General features: G+C 41.4%; 1 protein-coding gene across 1 annotated transcript in view; it reads left to right on the forward strand.

Annotated features, from left to right (window-relative positions):
* The window catches only part of ATXN10 (ataxin 10), a gene marked incomplete at its 5' end in the record, with an annotated part of 159811 nt that overhangs the window by 21972 nt on the left and 114753 nt on the right, over positions 1–23086 (forward strand). Inside the window, 3 exons of the mRNA XM_079715481.1 lie at positions 4820–4902; positions 15610–15706; positions 17921–18079. Of these exons, the coding sequence (XP_079571607.1) occupies positions 4820–4902; positions 15610–15706; positions 17921–18079 (339 nt within the window). The remainder of the gene's footprint in view (positions 1–4819; positions 4903–15609; positions 15707–17920; positions 18080–23086) is intronic.

Genomic DNA, 23086 nt, shown 5'->3' on the forward strand with positions numbered 1-23086 from the left:
TATTTAGGTTTCTCACTTGTGTTTATAATGTTTTGAGGGATTTCGTTTTTTACATAACACAGTGATTTGAACTTAATTTTGATCCTTTGATTCTAGATTCTGCCTGCCTAAATGCATTTGCAGTTCTGGACTTCACTTCTTAGTTGTAGGTGTTTTAATTAGTTGCCCTTGTGTTTACTTCGAACGGGGAGCACGATGTGAATTTCTAAGACGGTTTATCTTAAGCGTTCCTTAAGATTGTGTAAAGTTGCCAGCTACTGCCACCTAATTTATAATGTACAACTCAAATGTAGTTACAAAGATGAGCAAGGGAATTGCCCTGTCCTGCTCTTGTTCTTTTACATGTTACACTCTCCTCCCAGAGCTGAGCACCCTTCCTCTTTGATTTTATGGAATCTGCTTTTTATTAACAATTTTTACTTGAGATGAAGTCCGAAGCCACAAAGCATGCTCACTTTTATTTCCTGGACTTGAATGTAGACGAGCCCCCGGGCTCCCTGTTACTGCCATGATGAGTGAAGTCGGGCTGGTCCAGAAGCCGGTGCAGAGACTCCCTGTGCTGCCCAGACGGTCTTATACCTGAGGCTTTGATATGATTAATGAGGTTGTTTTAGATCAAAGGAGAGGGAATCAAAAGAAAGAGTTGTTTAACTTCAGCACAAAATTGAACATGGCGTCCATATACAGATAAATGGCTAGAAACGGTAATGATCTTGGTAGTAATAGTTAACATTGAAAAAGTATAACTAGTTATATGCTAGAAGCAGCAGGCCAGAGGCTAGATTATTTTGTCCCTTTCCAGGCAGGGAGGCCCTCTAGTGTGATGGGAGAGGGAAAGGAGAGCCCTAGAATGGAAATTCTAACCATTCAGGGCCTCAGCTCCTGGGAAAAACATTTTTGTAGACAGAAAGACAGCAAAGATTCTGGTAGGGACTCTGAGGTCAACCGTAGCTAAAGCTGCTATTCCCGAGCCTGTCAAGATTCAGATCTCAACCAATATGTGTTTTTCTGATGTTTTCAGTTATTAAAGAGTTAATTAAAAAGTAGGATGCTGTTAAGGCCTAGACCTTTTTACATCTTTTGTCTGAACATTGCACTTTGTATGGACTGGAATTATTTTTTGCCAAGGATGTATGGAACATGGGGTATAATACAGCAAAGCAAACAATCTGAGTCATACGAAATTTCAGGAAGTACTCAAAGAAAACTGTTGAAAGCAGTTAGCTCTGCATGTAAATATAATCCCTACTGCTGGGGTCACTGTACTTTTACTGCAGAGAGCCAGATAAATAGTTCAGGCTTTGTGATCTCTGTCAGAGGGGCTCACTTCTCCCATTGTAGTAGAAGGGAGCCATATGTAGTACGTGAACAAATGCACATGCTGTGTTCCAGTAAGACCTCATTTGTGAACACTGAAATTTGAATTTCATAGAATTTTCATGTCATGAAGTTACATTTTTCTCCCCCCACCAAATCTGGCCATACAGAAGCAGGCAGTGGGCCCAGGTGCCTGGCAGCCATTTGTATGTGTAGAGGCAAGAGAAGGAACAGAGGTGGAACAGCATCTTCTTTTCGAAGGCAGGTGCTGAGCCCCTTTTCCCACCAGTCTTGTGTTCGGATAAAGAGGAAAGGAGCAATGGCTGTCTGCCCACCTGGCCTTGGGGAGGGGAGAGAGGATTCTAGCCTTGTGCACACTGACCCTGACCCTCTTCTTTAGCAGTGAATGTCTTGGCTTAATTCTGATCTATGTTGAGAAGAAGTGAAGAAGGTCGGGAGCTGTATGAGTTTCCTTTGCTGCTGTAACAAAGTACTGCAAATTCAGTAGCTTAAAATAACAGAAATTTATTATCTGACAGTTCTGGAGGTCAGAAGTCCAAAATCAGTTTTCCTGACCTAAAGTTAGTGTCAGCAGGGCTGGTTCCTTCTGGAGTCTCTAGTAGAGCATTGATTCCCTTGGCTTTTCTAGCTTCCTGAGGCTGCCTGCATTCCTTTACTTCAGAGCAACACCGTAACCTCTTCCAGTCTCTTTCTGACTCTGACCATATGGCATCCCTCTGATAAGGACCATTATGGTTACATGAGGCGCACCCAGGTGATTCAGGATAATCTTCCCATCTTCAAACCATTAATTTAATCACTCCTAGAAAGTCTCTTGTGGTATTTTCTGACCAGTTCTTATTCTCCAAAAACAGCCAGCGGTCCAACAATTCAGTTCCATTCTGACACTAACTACCTCAAGTTAGTGGCTTCAGATCCCATAACTTCATGACTCAGTCCCACAAGACTGCCCCACCTTGGATGCCAGCTGCAAATGGGGTACCCAGGCTACATTTCTGCCCAGCTGACTACAAATTGAGGGGTTCCCAGGACACCCCTCAGGTTTGATAATTCAGTAGAACGACTCAGAGAACTCAGGGTAGCACTTTACATTCTGTTACTAGTTTACTATAAAGGGACAGCCACCTGGAAGAGATACATAGGATGGGGCGGGGCACAGAGCTTCTGTGCCCTCTCCAGGCATGCCATCTTCTGAGCACTTTGATGTGCTCATCAGCCCATTCAGAAGCTTTCCAAACTCATTGTTTCGGACTTTTTGTGGAAGTTCCATCACATAGGTGTGATTGATTAAATCATCGGCCATGGTGATTGAACCGCCTTCCCTTCCTCAGAGGTAGGAGGTTGCGGTTGAAGGTTCCAGCTGTCTGATCTTAGGGCTGGTCCCTCTGGCAGCCACCTCCCATCCTGCAGGCCCAGGAAGAGTCCCCTCTTTAGCATAAGCTCGGGTATGGTTGAAAGGGGCTTGTTACGAATAACAAAAGGCCTTCCTCTCACCCAGGAACTTCCAAGGGTTTTAGGAGCTCTGTGCCAGGAACTGGGGACAAAGATCAAATATAAATCGATTACATCACATCTCTGCCATGTAAGGTAATATATTCAGTTTCCAGAGTTTAGTATGTGGACATCTTTAGGGGGCCATTATTTTGCCTAGCGCAGTCCACCCTTCGGCCCCTAAAGAGTCACGTCTGTCCTATGTGCAAAATACATTCATCTCGTCTCAAGGTCCCCCACATTCTCGACCCATTCAGCATCAACTCAAGCCCCAAATCTCATCTAAGTCTCATTAGCTAAAAAGTCCCAAATCTTACCATCTAAATTACATTTGGGTGAGACTCTGGATATGATTCATCCTGAAGCAAAATTCCTTTTTATCTTTGGACATGTGAAACTAGACACGAAGTTGTCTGCTCCCAAAATACAATGGTTGGACGGGCCTAGGATAACAGTTTTAGACATTACCCTCTAAAAGAGGAGAAAATTGAGGGAAAAGAGGAGTCACTGGTCCCGAGCAATTTCAAAATCCAGTTGGGCAAACTCAGGTTTTGAGGCCTGGGAATGATCCTCTGTGGCTTGAGGCTCTGCCCTTGGTCCTACCCTCAGAGTCATCCTTCCTTTTTCTCGAAGGGTAAGAGTCATACATGTTTTCAGCTGAGTAACTTTATCAGCCTCTTTCCTGCCTGTAGGATTTTGGGGAGTTTAACAGCCTTCTTTCATTTCATCCTTTCTCTGTGCATTTTATCCAGGTTGGCAGAGTTTCTCCTGGTATAACATTCTCCAAAACCTTGTGGGTCTCACATGTATGTCATGGGGAATTATATACCATTAAGCAGTCTAGGGTCTGCCATAGAGCTTTCTTAGATAACCCCATCTCTATTCCTGATTTCTGCTGAGATCACTGAGGGGAATGAGTAACACTCCTAGTCTCTTTAAAGAGCCCTCTGTGTAACTGAAGAACCTTTTGGTTCTTCCAAGGCATTAGCAAAAGGTCGTCCAGCCACATCCTTGGCTTTCTCTCCAGAGCACAGTTTCCTCACAGTGAATAGTCTAGTTTTAGCGTCTTTTGCAATCCGGATAGACTTGAGAATTACCCGAATCATACCTGGTTCCCTTTTAGTCTCCTCTGTCTCTCCCCTCTCGTATTTTACCATACACACCAAGAGGAAATCAGGCCACACCTTCAACGTGTTGCTTGGAAATCTGCTCAGCTAAATATCCAAATGCATCGTTTTGCTAAGCTTCTGCCACTGTAGAAAAAGGATTGTTCCGTCCAGTTTCCAGTAACGAGTTCCTCATTTTCTTCTGAGATCTCACCAGCAGTGCCTTCAGTGTCCACATTTCTATTTAAGACATTTAGGCCTTTTCTGTCATGCTTCTCAAAATTCTTCCAGCCTCTGCCCATTGCCAGATCCCAAAGCCACTTCCACATATCTGTTTGTTACAGCAGCACCCCATTTCTCCTACCCACATTAGTTTCCTGTTGCTACTTGACAAATTACTAAAAACTTAGTGGCTTAAAATAACACATTTATTATCTTACAGTTCTGAAATTCAGAAGTCCACAGTGGGCCAACATGGCTGAACCCCTTTTGGAGGCTCTAGGGGAGAATCATTTTCCTTGCCTTTTCCAGCTTGTAGAGGCTGCCTGCACTCCTTGGCTCATGGCCGCCCTCCCTGACCCTCTAGTATTCCTCTTATAAGGACCCGTGTGATACATTGGGCCCACCTGGTTAATAATCCAGGACAGTCCTTTCATCTCAAGGTCCTTAATTTATTCACGACTGTAAAAATCCCCTTTGCCATGTAAGGTAACGTATTCACAGGTTTTGGGTATTAAGATGTGGATACCTTGGAGGGCCGTTATTCTGCCCACTACAGGAACTGTTAACTGGTAGTCTCTGCATTCATTGTGGATCATAATTTGAAGTGCAGGTTTAAGAAAAAGAATGTGTCTAACTTTGTCCTTTTTAAAAACCTTATACAGGAACTTGGATACAATTGGTGTTGCTGTTGATTTGATTCTTCTTTTTCGTGAACTTCGAGTGGAACAGGAATCCCTGTTAACAGGTAATTCGCAGTATGATTCATGGTTTACTTATATATTTGAAAAGGATTTAGATACCAGTACTCTGAGTATTACATCATTCATTAAAGCAGATGGTTCTGTATTTCATGATACAGAGAAACTTCATTAGTGATATTAAAGAATTATCATAGAAGAAAGTTGTAGTGACTTCCAATTTTCTCCCTCTGTTGTGGGCTAAATTCCACCCACCCCGCCTCCCCCAATTCATATGTTGAAGTCCTAACCCCTAGTGTACTTCAGAATGTGATTATATTTGGAGACAGGGCCTTTAAAGAGATAATTAAGGTAAAATGAGGTCATATGGGTAGACCCTAATCGAGTGTCACTGGTGTCCTTATAAGAAGGAGAGATGAGGACACAGGTGCAGAGGGACGACCACGTGAAGACACAGGGAAAAGATGACCATCTGCAAACCAAGGAGAGAGGCCTCAGAAGAAATCAGTCCTGCTGACACCTTGACCTCAGACTTCTAGCATCAAAACAGAAAACAAATTTTTCTTGTTTAAGGCACCCAGTCTGTGGTACTTTGTTATGGCAGCCCTAGCAAAATGACAGTGTCTTTTAATATGTGTCAATGTGGCAGGCCCTGTTCTAGGTGTTGGATGTGATCTGAACAGGGACCAAGGCAGTCAAAAATCTCTGTCCTCAGGTGTGTACGTTCCAGTAAGGGGAGCCTTGTATTAAATACATTAAATAAGGCAAATATGCAGCATGACAGAGAGGGAAGTTAGCTCTGAGTGTTAATAGCTGTTGGTATGGGATTAAGAGAAAAACCAAGCTCCTTAATTTGAAGACCAGGAAGCTTTTCCAGACGTTTTGGAATGTTTTTGGTTCTTGAACTACTTGCATCAACACTTCTTTGGACAGGGGTTATTATCATACCATTATATTTAAAAATAAAAACATAGAATTTTAACAGATGATTTCTTTATCCGAGGAATTGAAATACTTGTGGGTAAACCTGAGTCATTTAATAGAACATCTCAATGTAAATATCCAGCTTATAAAATGTACTAGATTGGAGGTTAAAAAAATTTTTTTTTAGTGCTAATTCAATGAATAGTTACTTCAAATGAGAGCTCTCCAGCTGTATTTAAAACACGTTGATTTATATACATTCTTAATGCCTGTACTTACTATATAAAGTGAAGCATGCTTATCTGAATGTTAGTGGGGGGGCTGCTGTGAGAAAGTAGAGAGAGAATTTGAGCCGATCGTCTGTCTTCACAGGCATAGAGACCGAGGCCCACAGGGAAACAGGCTAACTGAGCTGTCAGAGGTACCACCCGGCTTGGTTTAGTTCTCATTCTACTCTGTGATTTCTTAGTGTTTTCATTTATAACTCATTTGTTAAAATTCCTGCGTCTTTCTATTTGATTTGAGATTCTTCCTCTGGGACATTGTAATTATTTTTTGAACTAATTAAATTATCTAAGAATTGGCACACAAAGTGTTGGCTCTAAGTTTTTTGGAACAGCAATAATTTCTTTAGTATTCTCAATTTGGTAGCGTGTAGCATTAGGTTGTAAAGTGTTTTAAAATGTTGTATATTTAAAAGTATTCTTGTAGCTCCATTTTGTGATAAAACAGAAGCCTCCGTGCTCAAATTGGGGGATTAAAATCCAGCAGTAAAATACAGATTTCGCTCTCTTGTATGGAAAGGCAGTTATTTTTGAAGTCTGACTGTGGTATGATAATTCAGAAAGAGAGTTCAGAATGTACTACGTTTTGTAATTGCTGAAAAAAACACCGATGTGGTGGGTAGTGTGTCACTGACAGAGCTGAGGAACGGGGGTGGGCAGGAGTAGGTTTCTCTGGTAATGGTGGATTCCTAAATAAGACACCAGAGGAAGCACTGCACAAACGCTGTGAGTAAATAACTGTCAGAGCGGAGCCAGCCCTCCTCCACTTGTGCAGAGAATCCCATCCCCACTCGCCCACTCAGAAACTCTTCCCCTGAAAGTGTCCGCTTTCTCTCCGGCATCATCCCTTTCCCCTCTTTACTCCGTCATTTCACCAGCGTATAATGTGCTCTCCTGTTTTCCACTTAAAAGTGTCTTCCCTTGACTCTGTCCCCCTCGGTCCAGTATCCCTTGTCTCTATCCCACGACTGCTACAGAAGATTGGTTACTTGGTGTTTACAATATGCGATGAAAGATTATTTCATCCTTTCTTCTCAGGATTAATTTTCTCTTCACTGAAGCGAATAGATGATCTAACAAAAAAACCAAAGAGCACATTTCTGAAACTTTTTATGAACTGGTTTGTCATTGATGAATAAATCAGTTGTTTGGTTGGCGGCTTGGCTGTCATTGATATCCACCAGTCAGAGAGCGTAGATCTTCATAGACCTGTTTTATATTAGGTATATTAAGAGTTGTTCACAATTTACGTAGTTGCAGTTATATCAGTTAATACATTTTTTATTGTTACGAGATTCACATCACATAAAATTAACCACTTTAAAGTGAACAATCGAGTAGCATTTAGTGCATTCACAGTATTGTACAGCCACCACCTCTGTCTAACTGGAAACATTCTCATCACCCCAAAAGGAAACCCTGTACCCATTGAGCAGTTGCTTTCCATTTCCCAGTTCCCTGAGCCCCTGGCAACCACCATTCTGCATTCTGTCTCTATGGATTTGCCTGTTCTGGATTTTTCATATAAATGGAATCATAGAATTTTGTGACCTTTTTTGTCTGGCTTCTTTCAGTTAGCATAATGTTTTTCGAGGTTCATCCACATTGTATATGTATCAGTGCTTCATTTCTTTTTATGACTGAATAATATTCCATTGTATGCATAGAATACATTTTTTTGTGTATCCATTCATTCATTGACGGGCATTTGGGTTGTTTCCACCATTTGGCTCTGGTGCCACTATTTGGCTATTTAAAATAGTGCTGCTCAGAACATGTGTGTACATATATTTATTTGAGTACCTGTTTTCAGTTCTTTGGGGTATATACCTAGGAGTGGAATTAGTACGTCAATTTCATATTTAAATTTTTAAGAAACTGCCAAACTTTTCCATAGCAGCTGACTATTTTATATTTTCACCAACAGTGTACAAGGTTCCAGTTTCTCCACATCCTTGCTGACATTTGTTTTCCTTTTTTTGGAGTATAGTTATCCTGGTGGGTGTGAAGTGGTGTCTCATTGTGGTTTTGATTTGCATTTCCCTAATGACGAATGATGTTGAACATCTTCTCATGTGCCTTTTGGTTATTTGTAAATCTTCTTTGGGGAAATGTCTATTCAAGTCCTTTGCCCAGTTTTTTTTTTTTTTTTTTTTAAGATTTTTTTGATGTGGACCATTTTTAAAGTCTTTATTGAATTTGTTACAATATTGCTTCTGTTTTATGTTCTGGTTTTTTGGCCGTGAGGCATGTGGGATCTTAGCTCCCTGACCAGGGATAGAACCCGCACCTCCTGCATTGGAAGTGCGGAGTCTTAACCACTGGACTGCCAGGGAAGTCCCCTTTGCCCAATTTTTTGTTTGTTTGTTTTTTGCGGTAGGCGGGCCTCTCACTGTTGTGGCCTCTCCCGTTGCGGAGCACAGGCTCCAGACGCGCAGGCTCAGCGGCCATGGCTCACAGGCCCAGCTGCTCAGCGGCCATGGCTCACGGGCCCAGCCGCTCCGCGGCATGTGGGATCTTCCCGGACCGGGGCACAAACCCGTGTCCCCTGCATCGGCAGGCAGACTGTCAACTACTGCGCCACCAGGGAAGCTCCCCCTTTGCCCAGTTTTTAATTGGGCTTTTAAATTTTGTTGTCAGGTTGTGAGAGTTATTTATGTATTGTGGATACTAGGAATTATGTTGAATCTGCAGATCCACTTGGGGAGAATTGCCATCTTAACGATATTGAGTCTTCCGGTCCATGAATAGGGAACATCTCTCCATTTATCTAGGTCTTCTTTTTCAATTGTATCAGTTTCAAGTAGATGTCTTGTGTCTGTTGACAGAGTTGGAAGGACATTACTGAGGCAAGAAGGAAAGTGGAAGTGATACTTCTCACTACCTTCTTGAAAAAGGCAACCAGTGATATTACTGAATTTTATTTGGAATTCAGAATGCAACTTTGTTTCAACAATGAAACTTAAACAAATTTTATAGTATGTTAGTTCAAACCTAATAACAAATCTTTTCAAAAGTGTTCTTGTCCCCTGATACAGTGCCTGTACTATCTTTTGACTTTCTCTGTGAGAACCTTGCTCTTTGTAGATTTTTAGCAGGGTATATCTGTGCCAGTTTTTTGTTACCGCTCTTGAGGTAAGAACTATAATTACGTTGTCAAAATAATATTTAGAGTATTATTTTCAGAGAATAATTGCAGTGGTGTGACGAATATATTATGCTCATCAAATTATATGTAAACATAAGCATGAGTTATTTTAATTGAGTTATTGGTGTTGTTTTTGGCCTTTGTTCTTTTCTAATCTGTAAAAATAATGTTGGGCTTTTTGAGGGGCTTTGTAACATCTGCAGTATTTACATAAAGATCACTTGATAAGCTGTTTGGTAAAAGTAAACTGTCATTTGTACTTGTCTGGAGTTTTCTTTTCTTGTTTCTAGGACGTCTTTAAACCTTTTCCTTTCCAGAATTATGTTCTGATTCAGAGTGCTAATTTTTAGTTGCCTGATGAATTGTTGGGTTGTTTGGCTTTCAGACTGACTTATATTGTTGGCTTTTTTTGTGTGTTAAATTAAATCTTACAAGGATTTCAGTGTTAATACTCTAAAATATTCAGCAGAAATAGAAATGTCATTTTACACTATGACTTAAGATGAAAATGAAGGTATTATTTTTTATTATGAACATTTTATATAATTTCATTATAGAGTAATTTTTAAAAGTGAAAAGAAAAATAATCATTGTTTATGACGGCTACATTAGACAAACACTTGACTTTTTTTTAGTCATTCTTCAGTATTTGTGTGTATGGGTATGAATGTGTACTTGCAGTTTTGTATCCTGCTTTATTTTAGATTATAATGTTCATTCAGTTTTGAGGTTCTTGGTTCAGCATTTTGTCTTCATAGTTTTTTATCTCAGTGTTTTGCTTTTTGGCCACAATTTCGCAACTCTTCTTTGAGCAGCCAGTTGTCGAGTTACTACTATGAATAAGTGAATAGCACAGGCACATTACACACCTCAACCTTTTTCATCTTTACAGCTGCTCTGCCTTTGAGCTATTGGAGCAGCAGTGACAGGCTTTGAAGGGAAGGCCTGAGTTCCTTCCGGAAAAGTCTGAGGACAGAGGACCCGAGCTCCGGGCCTGGGTCAATAGGCCCATCCCTCCCTCCTAGCAAAGCGGGGATCTGGGAGGTTGAAGGTCTTTGGAAGTCCTCTTGCCCTTAAAGACATCTCCTGGTTGCTGCCTGGCCAGGATTTCTGTTAATAGAGGAGGATCTTTCATTTCATCTCAGCCTCTCCTGTGGCTCCTTCCTTGAGGAGCTGACTCCTGTTGCTGAGGGAGAGCCACCGCTTGTTTCTGCCTGTCTTGCTTCTGCCACTTGCAGGCTTCATGCTCCAGGCCAGCTCCCTGACCTTCTGAGCTTTGGTTACTCTTTGCAAGAGGGGGATAGCATTAACCCCGACCCCATACGGTTGTCACGGGGGTTAGATGGCATCTTACAGTTAGAACACAGCGTCTAGCACCTAGTGAACTCTGAGCACATGCTAGTTATCACTGTTATTGTTGCCTCATTCCTTGGTTCTTGGTGCTTTATTCATGCTGGTCTTTTGTTCCTCAGAAGCGTCTCGCTCTCTCTCCACTCAGGGTCTCATCACATGCCACTCTGTCTGTATGGACTGTCCTGGCCCCAAAGGAACCACTTTGAAAACAGCAAACAGTCGGGTGCAGGCGCTGATCCCTCAGCATGGGTGCCAGGCAGGGGTAGCTGGGGCCTGGCACGGAGGGCAGAGGCTGAGGCTTGTCAGGCACTGGCTTTTAGTTGTGTGACCTGAGGAGGGGGCTGGGGCAGGGGTGGGCATGCAGGGATTCACGGTAGTGTCTGTTCACTGCAAAGTGCACAAGTATTTTAAGTATTTACTTACCAGCATCGCATACCCGTGAGAACCGGCTGACTGTTTGCGCTCTTCTCTTGGTGTGTGGGGTCTGGGGCCCTCACCTGCTGCTGACTTGGGTGACGTGATAAAGATATCTGCCTTACTGTGACAATTAAATAAGAACTTGTATAAAATAAAGCACTTGGAACGGTACATGTCGCGTCAGTGATTGTCTAATGTTGGGTGTCGTTCTGGTTATGGGGCTGTTGTTACTCGGCTTTGAGCTTAGCCGTCTGTGCTCTTTTTCGTGGTGCAGGGGCTGGGAGTCCAGAAACACATTTCTCCTCTGCTTTCGGTGAGGTTTAGCCAGTGAAGGATCTAGTGGGGACCAGAAAGCAGGAGCGGAAAGGGTGACTCGCCCCCTACTCGGGTCTCCCCTGGATGGTTCCCTTTCCAGTTTCCTTCCCACTCGGAAAGCCTCCTAGTATTTCCTAGAGACACCACTGTTAGCTGGCCTGGGCCCTTCTTCCACGTGCCAGAGGTGCCAGCAGTTGCCTGGGCAGCCCCTTCCACAGAGGCCCGGGTTCCAGCTCTGCAGAGCCCATCCAGGCTTCCGGGTTCTCACAACCTTACCCTCTTCCCTTTGTGCCTCCAGTTTGAAGGGTGGTAGGTGGTGGTTTCCTGTAGCCTTAATCTCTGTGTTACCTCAGTGTTGCCTTTTTAGTTGAACTAATTCCATATATTAAATTTTCTTTGTTAAAAAACAGTTTGGTTTCTGTCTGTCTGACTTGGTCCCGACTGATTGAACTATTCTTATTTTCTAAGGCTTGTGCTTGATGCCATCTTCTCTTGCTTCCCCTGGGGCCCTCTTTCCCTTCCTCACAACTTCCCTCCCTCCCTCCCTCCCTCCCTTCTCTCCATCTGCTCTGCCAGCTCGGGTACAACCAGGAGACACAAACCGCACTGCAATTCGAATAGGGAAAATTTAAAATAAAGAATTACTAACTATAACAAAGGCTTGAAATAACAGGGGATTGACTACTAAGAAGTAAAGAGAATGCCAAAGAACACAGGAATTGCAGATATAAGGAGCAGCCAGTGCCCCCAGGGCTAAGAGGAGTGTCCAGGGAAGAGGCTCCCCTCCCCCTAGGCCTGAGATCCAGGCCTGCTTGGAGAGGGCACGGCTGTGGCTCACTGGGTGGTGGTGAAGTCGCCGAGGGGTGGTGTTGGTGGAACTTGATGGAAATCCACCCTCTGGGGTGCAGGGGGTAGTCATCCACAGAGAGCTTCCATGACTTGAAACTGGCTTCGAAGCATCCTGAGGAGGTTCCTAGCTCCTGGACACTGCTGGTTGGTCCTGCTGTGCGAGACCTCCTCACGGGAGAAGCTGCAGGGGATGAACGCCAGGGAAACAGGAGAAGCATGGCCAGAAGACTACCCAGAACCAGGAAGAGAAAAACTCCGCTCCCTCCAGCCCTCCAGTGCCCCTCCAGCGCCTCTGCCCACGAGGCCGTACGTGCCAGCTGACAAAGGAGACCTTCAAAGGGCCCACCTTTATGTTTGCAGAGCAGGCAGCGAAGCTAAGAGGCAGTGATTGATAACTGGTGCTCAGTCAAAAGTAATTTAAATGCGGTCTGTTCACAGATGCAAAGAACTCTAGAGAACCTTTAGTTCCTAATGCATTACATTCTCACAAACACTTTGTTATTTTCTAATTTTTGCCAGTGTGGTGGGTGTGTAGTACAATCTTGTGGTTTTCCCGTGGGTTTGAGTGCTTTTTCTTTTGTGTATGTGTGTGTGTGTGTATATATATGTATATATGTATATATGTATATATTGGGTGCGCCAAAAGGTTTGTTCAGTTTTTTCTGTACGATGATGGCGATAGTGGCACTCAGTTGTCTTTAACTTCGTTCAAAACAATTTTGTTAAATTGTAGGTGACAGCTGTCATATCAGCGTGCATTTAAAAAAAGACATCAAAATCGGTGAATTTTTGTGTAGCCATTTTAATATAGAAGATGGGAGAAAAAAAGCAACATTTTTGGCATATTATGCTTTATTATTTCAAGAAAGGTAAAAACGCAACCAAAACGCAAAAAAAGATTTTGTGCAGTGTATGGAGAAGGTGCTGTGACTGATCAAATGTGTCAGAAGTGGTTTGCGAAGTTTCATCCTGGAGATTTCTCTCTGGACGATGCTTCACAGTCTGGTAAACCAGTTGAAGTTGATAGCGATCAAATCGAGATGTTAATCGAGAGCAGTGAAGGTTATACCACGCGGGAGATGGCCGACATACTCAGAATATCCAGATCGAGCATTGAAAATCACTTGCACCAGCTTGGTTATGTTAATTGCTTTGACGTTTGGGTTCTACATAAGTTTAAGCGGGGAAAAAAACCTTCTTGACCGTATTTCCTCATGCTATTCTCTACTTAAACGTAATGAAAACGTTTCAGGTTTTTTTTTCACATTGTGTGGCATGCAGAACTTTCCCAACCAGAGATCGAACCTGTGCCCTCTGCATCGGAAGCGTGGAGTCTTAACCACTGGACCACTGGGGATGTTCATACGTTCCATTTTTAAAACAAATTGTGATGGGCGATAAGAAGTGGATACTGTACAGTAATATGGAACGGAAGAGATTGTGGGGCAAGCGAAATGAACCACCACCAACCACACCAAAGGCCAGTCTTCATCCAAAGAAGGTGATGTGTATATGGTGGCATTGGAAGGGAGTCCTCTATTATAAGCTCCTTCTGGAAAACCAAATGATTAATTCCGACAAGTACTGCTCCCAGTTAGACCAATTGAAAGCAGCACTCGATAAAAAGTGTCCAGAATTAGTCAACAGAAAACACATCATTTTCCATCAGGATAATGCAAGACCGCATGTTTCTTTGATGATCAGGAAAAACTGTTACAGCTTGGCTGGGAAGCTCTGATTCATCTGCCATATTCACCAGACATTGCACCTTCGGATTTCCACTTATTTAGGTCTTTACAAACTTCTCTTAATGGAAAAAATTTCAATTCCCTGGAAGACTGTAAAAGGCACCTGGAACAGTTCTTTGCTCAAAAAGCTAAAGTTTTGGGAAGATGGAATTATGAAGTTGCCTGGAAAATGGCAGAAGGTAGTGGAACAAAAGGGTGAATATGTTGTTCAATAAAATTCTTGGTGAAAAGAAAAATGTGTCTTTTATATTTACTTAAAAACCGAAGGCACTTTTTGGCCAACCCAATACATATATATATATATTCTGTGGAGATTTGGACAAACGTACAAGGACATGTATCCATCACTGTAATATCATACAGAGAAGTTTCACTGCCCTAAAAGTCCTCTGTGCTCCACCTGTTCACACCGCCTCCTGTGCCCCAAACCCTGGCAACCACCAATCTTTTTACTGCCTCCATAGTTTTGCCTTTTCCAGAATGTCATAAAGTTGGAATCATACAGTTTGTAGCCTTTTCAGATTGGCTTTTCATTTGGTAATACGCATTTAATGTTCCTTTTCATGGCTTGATAACTCATTTCTTTTTAGTGCTGAGTAATATTCCACTGTCTGGATGGACCACAGTTTATCTATTCACCTAATGAAGGACATCTTGGTTGCTTCCAAGTTTTGGCAGTTATGAATAAAGCTGCTATAAACATTCATGTGCAGGGTTTTGTGTGGGCATAAGTTTTCAGCTACTTTGGGTAAATACCAAGGAGTGTGATTGTTGGATTGTATGCTAAGAGTATGTTTAGTTTTGTAAGAACCACCAAACTGTCTCCCAAAGTGGCTGCACCATTCTGCATTCCCACCTGCAATGGATGAGAGTTCCTGTTGCTCTACATCCTTGCCTGCATTTGTTGTCAGCATTCTGGATTTTGTCCAGTATTCTGCAGTTTTATTTGGTGAAATAGTCTAAATGTGTCAACTAGGTTGCTCTTAAATCTTATTTAAATCTTCTAAATATGCTGATTGTTTTGTCTGCTTATTTTATAATTTACTGGAAAGGTATATTATTATTGCCGAATTTAATTGTGGGTTTTTCTCTTCCCTCTACACTTTTGTCAGTTTTTCTTTAATATATATTTGAGACCATGTTATTAGGTGATTCCAATTTAAAATTATACCTTTCTGTGAATTAAGTAATTCTGAAATGACTTTAAAAAAAATTTCCAGTAATACTTTTTGCCTCAAAGTTTATTATGTCTGATTTTAAGTGGTTGTATGACTACCTTTGTAGGCTGGTATTTGCCTCGTATATCTTTTCACCATTCTTTAACTTTCAGTGCTTCGATAGCCTTATATTTTACATGTCTTGTTTTAAATTGTCTATTGTTAGATTTTAAAAGATCCAGTCTAAGAACAACTGTCTTTCAATTGGAACACATATTCCAATGATATTTAATGTGATTACAGGTATATTTGTGTCTACAGTTACAGTGTTTTAAAGAAGTTAACTAATTTTGTATAGAGTACATTGTTTTGGTAAGGCATTTTAATATTAACGTCGTACCAAAAGTTTCATTGTGGTGAGAGACTTTTATAGTTAAAAGAAGCAAACAGAAACTTCCTATTTAATAACATGTGGAGTATTTCTAACTAAGATGTATTTATTTGGTGTTTTGAAAACTTCTTTTAATCATGTATCTTTTTTGCCTTTATAAATCCTCAGCTTTTCGCTGTGGTCTGCAGTTTTTAGGCAATGTTGCCTCACGGAATGAAGATTCCCAGTCTATTGTTTGGATGCATGCTTTCCCAGAACTCTTTTTGTGAGTATATTGATAAGAGTTTTTCTGACTTCTGAAAAGATTGTGGTTATATCAATTCCCAAACAGGAGAAACTAACCTTTGGTAACAGAACTCAGGACAGCAGTTGCTCTTGGTGGGTGGTGGCAGGTTTAGTAGTGGCTGGTAGAGGGCATGAAGTAGACTCGTGGGTTCCTGGGAATGTTCTGTATCTTGATCTGTGTGGTGGTCACATAGGTATATACACATCTCATTGGGCTGTACACGTAACGTTTATGCCCTTCGTTGTATGTCAGTTTTTACTTTAAGTAAATAAAGGTTTTGGTTAAAGTAAGGAATGCTGTTAAGGACACATTTTTTATAAGAAAAAAAGCCATAAAATATTGAAGTATGGGCAATGAATTAATCATGTATTTATTAATTGAGCATTTCTTATATGCTCGGCACAATGCTATATGTTTTGGTAGATATGGAGAAGTATCAGATGTGGATAACCAGTCTGTTTATGTAGACTGATTCATGGTGTACTTTCCCTGGTGATTTGCTACTGTGTTTTGACCAGCTGTGTTCATAAGAAATGGAGCATGGAGATGAAAGGTGAGCAGGTGATGGAGGAAGGATAGGTAATAGGAAAGGCCCCATCCTGGGGTAGGAGGCCTGGATTCTAATCCAGGTTCCGTTGCCAACCAATGGGGTAACTTTGGTGGTGGCAACAATATAAGCAGCAGAGCAGCTGTCGTTTGAATGCCCAGAGCTGGGTCTTTTCTGTATATTTCCCGTCCTTTACCCTTTGCCCTGTGGGGCAAGTGGTACTGTCCCCCGTTTGGACAAATGAGGGAACTGACACTTATCACTGGTGAATGGCGTAGCTGGAACCGGAACCCCATGCTGCCCTCTGGATCCAAAGCCTACTCTCTTTAAATACCAGCTGCCTAAGTTCTGTGCTGCCTTCCCTGGTTGTATAGGTTTTCTGGGCTCATCTGTATGGTGTAAGGATCAGATAAACGCTAATGTTATCTCTAGCTCACTGAGCCTGTAACCGGTTCTCAAATTCCTGCAGGTAATTAGAGTTGAAGGCATAAAATCTTTATGGTTAATAATAATTGAGCTTAGGTTGGAAGGGAAGAATTGTGGAATTCAAGCTGTAGAAATAAAAATTACTCATTTTTGAGAATTCATTCCTTTCAAACATTTTGAATACCTCATCTCTGCCAGGTTCTGAGCTAGAGGAGTGGAATAAGGGTAACTTAGATATATTCACCGCTCCCCCAAAGCCCGTGCTGTAAGCATGTTGTAGTGTAAGAACTGATGTATTAATAACACAGGTGAATCCAGGTGTCATAGGGACACAGAGGAGAGGCCCTGAACAAGGCCGTCAGAGGAGTTTACTTGGCAGTTACATGGTGGTTTTACATTCGTTATCAAATCTGGTCCTCACAGAAGCACTCTGAGACAGGCCAAGGAGGTCTTGTTATTATATTCCATTTTTATGTCAGAAAATACACCGAAAGAGGTTATGTGACTTCACTCTATATGTGTTTGTGAGACAGATACAACCAAATTTGAATTCAGCTTTGGCAGGTACTGGCTTTGTGCCTTTGGGCAAGTAAAGTCAACACATTCTTCATCTATAATAAAGGATAATAACTCCTCCAGAAGAGCATTATGAAGTTTAAATGAAAGAAAAAAAAATCGTGCCATAGTGCATAACCCATAATATAATTGAAAATTGATAAATTAGTGCCCTTTCTAAGATCACATAGCTGATAGGTGGGTGAACCGGGAGTTATACGGAGGCTTTTGACTCCAAATTTTATTTCTTGCCAGTATATCATCTTTCCCTTAAACATTCTGTCCCTCAAACTGTTAAAGAAATGTCTATAGTCATTGAAGTATTATGGCTTTTGATTTTTTTTCTAACAAGAATGAACATTTTAATGCTTTATAAATGTAATCATTTTATCTTTTTCTTTAATCAGATGTTATTTGCTTTTTGCCTCTGACTCATAAGTGAACTGCAGCTTTTGTATTGGGTACTCTGTGTCGTGACTAATTTTCAATTTGCTATTTTTGCCATAAATTATGTACTTGTTTAAAAGTGTTGTAATTCTTCATTAAATCCTTAAAAATATCAGTATATACTGAACTTGTTGACGGGATTATTATTATTTATGAGTTATAATCATGTTTTATCAGCTGCTAAGTTGGGCTGACACCCTGATTTCTTTATTTGGAAGGTCTTGCTTAAATCATCCAGACAAAAAAATTGTTGCCTACTCATCAATGATTTTGTTCACATCCCTTAATGCTGAAAGAATGAAGGAGCTGGAAGAAAACCTCAACATTGCGATTGACGTTCTAGGAGCTCACCAGAAGCAGCCTGAATCGGAGTGGCCGTGAGTATCTTGTTATAAATGTGGCTGCTTAAACATCCTGACGTCACTTTCCTGGTAGAGGTTTTAAGTAAAAGTTTGAATTATAACAATTGAACAGTAAGTTTAAGCTTAACATATGTTGAAAAACTAGGAAAAGATCCCATTTCTAGCCTTTCTTGTTTGTAAATAAATATGTGTTTCTCTGATGTCCTTTCTATTCTGACTTCTGCTTTGGATGGAGTATATTTTTGATCCTCTCCCAAGATAATTTGTTCTATTTTCCATAAAGTTGGAGTATTACTTACAGGCCCTAAATGTCTTTGTGGCATTTTATGTTTCTGATTAGTGGGACCCCACCTCCCTCATAAAATATTACCACAAAATTTCTGCACTTACAGAAACAGTAATTCTGCAAAAGAATTTAATTACAAATTTGAAGTTTATAGCTTAGAAAATATTAAACGTGATTGAGACTCTTCTTGTTATAAAGGTCTTTATCTTTGGTTCTTCCCTTGGACAGATATAGGGTAAGAAAGTCAACACAATGAATTCTGAGTGAAAGTTGAGAATTTGCTTGTAACTTCATGCAGCCCCTGGAATGGAAAGTATATTATATTTAGAAAAACAGTCCCAGCAACTAACATATAAAAACTCATGCATAATTGACAGCCATTTAAATGACCATTTTTGAGTTGCAAGAAAAAAATCTGCCTGTCACTGGCATTCCATCATCATTGCTTTGTGTATCTAATATTATTTGCCACCAGGATTATACACTCAATGTTATGCCATAAGGTGGTGTAGCAAAGAATTCCAGTTGTCTGTATGGATGTCCAGTCAGAACGCTTTTTTTTCCTGCCTGTATTGTAAACTGTGAGAGACAGTTCTTACCCTTTAAATAGTGCCAAAGTAAAAATACTGCTATCTTTACTCACTAGTAGATGTTTACTATTTGTTGAATGAAAGAAAGAATAAATGGATTTTACTCCTCATTGTTTTGACCTGAAAGCAGCATGAAGAACCAGACCCTAGCTCAAGGTTTAAGTTCACCCGAACTTCTTTCCAGAGAGACTGCCGGAGCAGAAGTGCCTGGGGGGCATCCCAGGAGGCACCACAGAAGTCAGGAAACTGAGTGTTTGTTTTGATTTTTAGGTGAATGAGGAACCTTAACTAAGGCACTGAACTTCTGTGGGCCTCTTCTTCTTTATTTCTAAAATGAAAGAATTGATTTAGCTTAGAAGTTTCCAGACTTTTGAATTTCGTGTCCCATATGTTATTTTAAAGGCATGCGGACATGGTTACAAACTCACTGGAAATGGTTGGTTTGGCACAAGGACTGTTGGGTAACGACACTGCCTGTCTTGCTGTCTACCTGTCTGAGCTTGAATGGCAGTACCTTCAGATGTCATTCTTGCCCTTTGCTCTGATGACTTTACCTTTTTAATTATATTTGGTTAAAGCGGACGAGCCAGTATTCAGTTCTGGTGACTTCTAAAGCATATGGTTTTGCATTTGACTGGTTACCTGGTAAGCACAAGCTTGACGTCATTGCCACTCAGGACTTATCTGAATAACTCAAAAGTGCAAAGGAATGCTTGCTTAGGAGATCTATCTGGAAAATGAATAGTCCATCTGCACCTCTGTGGGTGCTCAGAGTTTTTCCTGGGTTGGTCCTGCACATCCGGGAGCTGCCTGTCTGTACTTCCCTGGTTTGGGTCCTGGCTTACACTGAGGAGTAGTGCCCAAGTGGCTTTGCTCTATCTTATTGAGGGGCCACCGTGAGACATTGCTGAGAGCGCTGCCTGCCATGTCACAAGAGAAGGGGCTCTGGTCTCTCTGCAAAGACTAATTGCCCTTTTCATGAGGGATCTGATTTGCTTTTATCTTGGAAAGCCCATGGATTAGAAACTGTTCCTGCTTTGTGCAGGCTTCTAGGAAATTCAGAAAACACGCAGATGCTTGCTTCAAACAATTAATTAATTCAGTAATTATTGGTGGAGTTCTTGAAGTGTACCAGGTACTGTTGATGGCACTGGAGATTCAAAATTAATAAGACGTTACGTTTTAGTGAGAGAGACAGATAATGAACCTAAAACCCCAAATAAATGTATAACAAACGTCAGATAAATTGGAAGAAAAATACACAGACTGTGTACTAAGCTGTCCCTTAGAATGGTACTTGACTCAGTAAACGCTGTATAATATTAGCTAGTATTTTATTAGTAGTAATACAAACATGATTGGTATAGAAGACAGACAGTAGAGAAAAGAAGAATCAATGTTGGGTCTTTTTTTTTTTCTTGGCCATGGCATGCAGGACCCCTGCAGTGGAAGCGCGGAGTCCTAACCACTGGACCGCCAGGGAATTCCCATGTTGAATCTTGATTAAGTACTCTGGTGAGGTGATGTGACGCAGAGTAACTTTGTGCTACTTTAAAATTTGGAGGTCAAGGAAACCTTTCCCGAGTTGGTGACATTTGAACCGAGAACTGGGTAGCCAATCATTGGAAGATCTGTGGGTAAAGGTGGAGACAGATTGGGAAGAGCAGTCCCAGCAGTGAATACACAGGGTGCAAAGACCCCAAGGCAGAGGCCTCTGTCGCAGGACTAGGGAGCCCAGGGTTTGGACAGCGTAGTGGGTGAAGGGGTACCTGGAGGCCAGTGATGTGGGGCTTTGTGAACCAGGAAAAGGCGATCAATTTACTCTTTGCCATGAGAGGCGATTGGGGAGTTTTAAGCAGTGTATGGAACGACCTGGTCTGTGTTAGTTAGTTAGTTAGTTATACATATTTATTTTTGGCTGCATTGGGTCTTCGTTGCGGTGCGCAGGTGTCTCATTGCGGTGGCTTCTCTTGCTACGGAGCAGGGGCTGTAGGTGCGTGGGCTTCAGTAGTTGTGGTGCGCGGGCTCAGTAGTTGTGGCTCTCGGGCTCTAGAGCGCAGGCTCGGTAGTTGTGGCACACGGGCTTAGTTGCTCTGCAGTATGTGGGATCTTCCCTGACCAGGGCTCGAACCCGTGTCCCCTGTGCTGGCAGATGGATTCTTAACCACCAAGCCACCAGGGAAGTCCCTGGTCTGTGTTTCGAAGGCTCCCTCTGGTTGCTGGACTGAGGTTGAGCTGTGGGGAGGGGAGAGGGAGGAATGGAGGCTGGGCTGCCTGTTAGGAGGCAGTTGTAGTTGTCAGGAGGCCAGGGTGGCTTAGATGAGGGTCGTTGCGGTGGGATGAAGAGAGATGAATAGATTGCGTGTGCTCTGCAGGCGGAGCTGATGAGGCTTATTATGGATTCGATTTTGGGGGTGAGGTGGGAGAGAGGAAGGCAAGTGTGGGAGCTGGGTTCTTGGCTTGTTTGAGTGAGTGGGGTGGGGCTAGGGGACATCAGGAGTTCGTTTTGACTGCGTTAAGTTTGAGGTGCCTTCTCTACATCTGAGTGGAGCTGTCCTGTGGCCTTGTTGACACGTATGTCATCCTGCATATGGGCAAGTATGATTGTAGGATAAATTCACAGTTTGCAGTTACTCGCAGAGAATGTGCTTTTATAATTTTGACAGACACTTCCAAGCTGTCCTTCATAGATGTTAGACCAGTATATACTTCCCTTGGCAAATTTTGAGTGTAGTACCTGGTTTCCTTTATCATTGCTAACAGAGTGTGCTATCAAAGTTTTGGATTTGCCAATTCTGCCAAGGTTTAAAATAGTATCATTGTATAGTTTTATTTTGTATTTTTCTTGTTATGAGGTTGAGCATCATTTCATATATTGAAGAGTCTAATTTTCTTTTATGTACATTCTCATTTTCTTCACCCATTTTTCTATCAGGATGGCAGTCTTTTCTATATATGTAGGAATATTTTTTAAATTAGGGATATTAGTCCTTTGTATGAAATAAAATCCAAATTTTTTTTCTCAGTTTTTTGTCTTTTGACTTTGCTTGTGGCACTTTTCTTCATGTAAAGTTTTTTGATATTTTAATAGATGAAATTGCCGGTCTTTTTTAATGTCTTAAGATTTTTGGTAATAGCTATATAGGCCTTTTCTCTACTTAGGTTTCCTTCCAGTATTGTATCGTTTCAGTTCTGATGTTTAAGTGTTTGATCTGCTTGGGATTTATCTTGGTATAAAGGTCCCCGTATGGACCTACATTCATTTTACCTCCAGGTGATGCTGGTGGTCACAGCGACAGCACCGTATGGACCCATCTTTCCTTTGTCTTTGCCCCATTCCCTGCACCCTTGACCACCCCTGTGTGTGGAAAACGTTTTCAGTTCAAGTTCTACTTCTTTACCACACATTCCAGCATGTAGAATAACTCTTTCCTTCACTGAGTGTCTCTCAGTCTGCTAATTAGGCCATAAGGATTTTATAAAAATATTGATCAGAATACACTTACCATGCATTTTTTAGGATATTTTGTTTGTTTAGGAGGAAATTCTCCAAAGTGCCTTTTATTTGCACAACCTGATTGAGTTGGGTTTGTTGTTTCTTGTCTGAAAACTGTTTCATATATTTTGTCTGCTTTTGTAGTTGTTTAAGGTAGGAGGTCAATTGTTCATCTGTTATGCCTGGAATTGGAAGTGATAGTTGGAGATTTTAACACTCACTTTTTAGCCACTGATAGAAGTAGACAAGCATCAGTATAGATGTAGATGATCTCAGTAGTACTGAGATAGGTAGCCACCTTCACGTGAGTCTGGTTTATAGAACATTTTCTCAACACTTGGAAAATTTACTTTCTTTTTAACTGTCTGCATTATGTTCACTAAGATAGACCATAGTCTGGGCTATAAAAAGTTACAATGAATATATGAAAAGGATTGAAAACATACGGAATATGTTCCCTGACCACAATTAGCCTAGAAAACCATAGGAGGATGGTCTAGAAAAATTCTAAAGTTTTGGAAATAGCACATCTAAATGATTTGTCAAAAAGGAAATCACAAGGCAAATTAGAAAATCTTTTGAACTGAAGGATAATGAAAGCATAAAATTTGTGGGATAAAGCTAAAGCAGGGTTGAGAGGGAAATTTATA

Source organism: Hyperoodon ampullatus (assembly GCF_949752795.1).
Source record: "Hyperoodon ampullatus genome assembly, chromosome: 11".
Lineage (NCBI taxonomy): Eukaryota > Metazoa > Chordata > Mammalia > Artiodactyla > Ziphiidae > Hyperoodon > Hyperoodon ampullatus.